Here is a 4,033-nt window from a genome sequence, read left to right as displayed (position 1 = left end):
AATTTGAGGCTGAGGTAAGGATCCGCTGGCGTACCTTCCACCCAGCAGCCAAGGTCCTCTGCACTGTAGAGGGTCCAGCGTGTGTTCATGTCAATCGTTACGCCCATTGGTTCCAACAAATCACTGATTGTCGACTCGACCTACCAACGTGCCAACCTACCTTACCTATCCAATTCGAAGCCACCTCACACTACGACGACATCCAGCCTGCCTGTCCATACTTTCCGGGCAGCATTTTCGGTTCCAGTCCAACTGGTAGGGTGAACTTCCTATCACTCAACTGCTCCGGAAGATGACCTCCAGCCGGCTTGTAAAGTCGTCGCCCTGAACTCAACCCTACAGCCTTACTGAGACGAATCTTAGTGGTTGACGACGTTGGATTTTTGGATTGGATACGCACAAGCATTCGTAAACGTCAACATTGGGACTAAAGGCCCTCATGACTGAAGCAAAGATGCCTCTTATGCTGGACAATGCCATGAACGGTGGTCCCATGCAAGTTGATCAGCTCGACGTCGATGACCTGTTCGGTGACGGGGTCGGCGTCGGCGTTGGCGTAGGAGTTGGCGTTGGCGTTGGCCTGTCTCTCCAAACCGCCCGCCCCCCCTCCAAGCAGCTGCGCCAGAGGATAGATGAACTGCGAACTCGTGGCTGTTGCCAGTGAGCACCCTCTTAGACACACGTTCGTAACAACTATGAGCCTTGTACTTACTGAAATACTAGGGGAGTAGCCTGGTCGAGATCTGGCGCCATCGCCTCCGTCTCTCCAGATGGCAGGTCGCTGGAAACCAGGTTTCTGCGTTCTCACCCCGACAATGGCGAATGGGGCCTCAGCGAGCCCACAAAGGTTGAACTCGTCAGCACGAATCCATCGAGCCCTATTGTTCATCTTGCTTGGGCGTCGACCGCGAGCCCCGAGCTGGCTGTCATCGACGCAGCAGGGCGGGTTTCAATACTGACCTACTCCATCAACCTAAACCGACCCTTTGCCACTCGGAAATGGGACCACGAGCCATGCGACGACCTTCACGCTGTCGTTGGTTGTTACTGGCTTGCCTTGGCCCCTCAAAGCAAGCAGGTTAGTAGTTCGAAGCATCATCTTTTCCCTCGCTAACGTCCTGCTCATGCTCAGTACTACGTGTGTCATGGACCAGCCGTCAAGGATGGAAATCAGTATCGATACGAGAGCTCTTTCGTCCATGCGTATGGCCCTTGGCACCCCAATCAGTCAAAGAGTGCTTTGCTGTGCGTCACAGCAAACGGTGATTTGAAGATGTTCTGGGCCCAGAACAACAACAAGATTGAAGAGACAACCTTGGAGCTCGAGAGCATCAACTCATCTGACGACTTGATCACACATGCCGCCCTTCACAGCGACAAGAGTGAGTAACTCGGCATCATAACCACCGCAGTCGTTAACGTTTTATGCAGGCTCATTGTGGGTGGTTCTGGCTACTGCATCCAAGCAACTGAAAGTTGTGAGGGTGGGCATACACTGGGGTCTACCGCAGTCACAATCAGACAACAAGCCACCCCCAGGGAGCCAGCCGCTGAACCCGACAATGCAAGAAAAGCACGTCGCCATCTCCAGCTGGTCGCCTGGCGGATCAAGTACGTCGCCGATTGACTCCGCCATGACACAGTTAACACACCTGGAGATCTTGCCATCGACTATGGATTTGACTGGCCAGGGATGGGCTCCTCTTGTCATCCTCGCTGTCCGCACTTACCTGCCAACCCCGAATACCCCGTACCAAGAAACACAGAGCATCATTGACAAATGGGAGGTCATCAACGACCAACCCCAAAGTCTGCATCCTGCCTTTGAGCAGCTGGGAAACCGGAGAAATAGCACGGGCTCAGCGCCCACAGTAAGCATAGAGCCATGCACGAAAAGTGACTAATGCTAAATCCTGGCACAGCCCAAGCCCACATCTCGCCTCAAGAAATACGACCCCGTGGTAATTAACAAAGCAATCATCGGTGTCCATAGTCTACAATACGGCAGAGTCGTCTGTCTGGCGTTTAGTGACGGCTCTGTGGAGTACCGCGACCGCTTCACATTACAGGAAATCTACAACGAAATGAACCTGGAGCGCATCATGTCTCTCAACCAAGTCGGCTTCACTTTCCAGGATGATTCCCCTTGTGAGCCCAGACTCTGTTTCCTATTTGCAACCTCGGCTTACACAACCCTACAGGTCTACAAGCAGCCCTGTCCCCAACCAACTGTTCCCTGGTCAAGATACAGGACGACGGGAAAGTGAAATGGACAAGATTGCACTATCCATTGGGGGATATCGGAAACTCCAACCAAGAGGGTAATGATATCTAGCAATTGATATTGTCATTGTAGCCCTGACTGATGTATGACAGCCCAATACTCCGCAGTGCTGGCGGGCCTGACAGTAGCTGCGTCAACAGCGACTTTCAACAGTATCAACTACGACGATATCCTAGCCGTTGCAAGGCCATATGCAGACAAGAAGCGTGCGTGTGCCTTTCCTCCTTTCTCCTGCTGAGCCATCTGACTTGAACAGGCTTCACCTTCGACTGGATGAACGAGATTGTTCGCATGCTCAAGATTCCCGTGGATTACTCTGAAGACACTCATCACGATAGTCTCGTCCGGAACAGCTCACTTCAAATGTGTCTGAGCATTCTCAACCACTTGGGATACAAGGGAATGTTCCAGCCACGCTCCTTTGGCAGCAAATTTGCGATGCTAGCTCTCAACGCGCGCAATGTCGTCATCCTCATCACAATCGCCAGTAACACACCGGTCAACATCCGCGAGAAGCTTAGCCCCTTGGACGAGCACGAAGTCGTTGATGCCCTCTCGGGATGCGCGAAGTGGTCTCTCGACCTGCTCTCGTGGCTCACTGATTCTCTTTTCGCCCTTCTGGACGATCCGCAGTTCCTCGCTCTCCTCACCCCACAGCGTTTCTCAGAGATGAGCGCCTACCTACAGTCCCGCTCTGACGTTTCGCTCCATCTCCTCCTCTGCTCTTCTACCCGTGGCTTCCTCTCTGCCGTTTGCCGCCGCATACTTCACCTCGAGATCCTCTCCAACAGAGCCATCGAGTTCTACGAGCGTCGAGCTGCGATTTCAAACGCCAACGACCCCAACGCCGCGACATCCAAGAACCTCCACACGGTCCTTTACAAGGCATACCAAAAGATGCAGCGCGTTACATCAAGTAGCCTCATAAAAGTACAAGAGTTCGACCGCCTCCTCACCGTGCTCAATAACGATATCCGCTCGGCCTATCAGACGTCTCTCGCGGCATTAGCGAACAAGAACCCCGCCGGCGCTCAGGGGAACCCAAAAGCCATCGAGCAACAGATCAAGGGCGCCCAGTTCCACTGCGAGCTCAACATGCTTCTAGCCTCCTCTCCACCCCCATCGTTCCTCCAAGTCCTTCTCAAGTTTTTCAACACAGACCTCAAGAACTACCGCGCACAGACCGACCCGTCCAAGCTCTTCTTTGCAGACTTTGACCTCCTCGAGATTGACGACGACCGCCGCTCTTTGTCAGCCAGGAGGGCGCGGGGCCAGTACATCGACGCGTTCAAGCGCGTCGAGCTGGTCGGTCCGCCGGTCAGAGGCGCCAAGGAGCTCGAGGAGGCGAAGACGCCGCAGTGGAGGCGTTGTGTACGGTGCGCTGCTATTATGGAAGATGCCTCTGGCTCGAGACCCGGCTTCACGTTCGTCCTGGCGCAGCAGCGGAAGTGCTCTTGTGGTGGACACTGGGCATTGCTCCCGCGAGGGGCTTTGATTAGCTAAGTTGGAGGAAGGGTTGTCAATGTGGTTGGTTCTACCTGTTTGGCAGGCTCTCTGTCGGCAGGTGTCTGATCGCAGTCATTTGGAGCCGGAGTGTCTAAGAGATAATACAGTCAGCGAGGGGTAGCCTAGGTTTACTCAATGTACTAGATAGATTCTTTACTTGTCGGGCTCACGAGAGGTGATTTTCGTCATGGCCGTCATACATCGTTCCATCTGCCTACGGAAGACACTGCGCCAGAGGACCGC

At 54.0% G+C, this 4,033-nt stretch overlaps 1 protein-coding gene across 1 annotated transcript; it reads left to right on the top strand.

Annotated features, from left to right (window-relative positions):
• Positions 1–454: 454 nt before the first annotated feature.
• Positions 455–3,787, top strand: COL26b_006863 (uncharacterized protein; the record flags this gene model as incomplete). Its single annotated transcript, XM_053179674.1, has 7 exons — positions 455–660; positions 724–1,078; positions 1,133–1,382; positions 1,432–1,871; positions 1,923–2,148; positions 2,377–2,490; positions 2,541–3,787. The coding sequence occupies 7 exons, from the start codon at positions 455–457 to the stop codon at positions 3,785–3,787; spliced, it is 2,838 nt and encodes a 945-aa protein (XP_053036320.1).
• Between the last annotated feature and the right edge of the window lie 246 nt (positions 3,788–4,033).

This window comes from Colletotrichum chrysophilum, assembly GCF_026319265.1.
Source record: "Colletotrichum chrysophilum strain AFK26 chromosome Unknown scaffold_53, whole genome shotgun sequence".
Lineage (NCBI taxonomy): Eukaryota > Fungi > Ascomycota > Sordariomycetes > Glomerellales > Glomerellaceae > Colletotrichum > Colletotrichum chrysophilum.
Note: the sequence above shows the minus strand (reverse complement) of the source record. Positions and strands in the feature narration are given on the sequence as shown.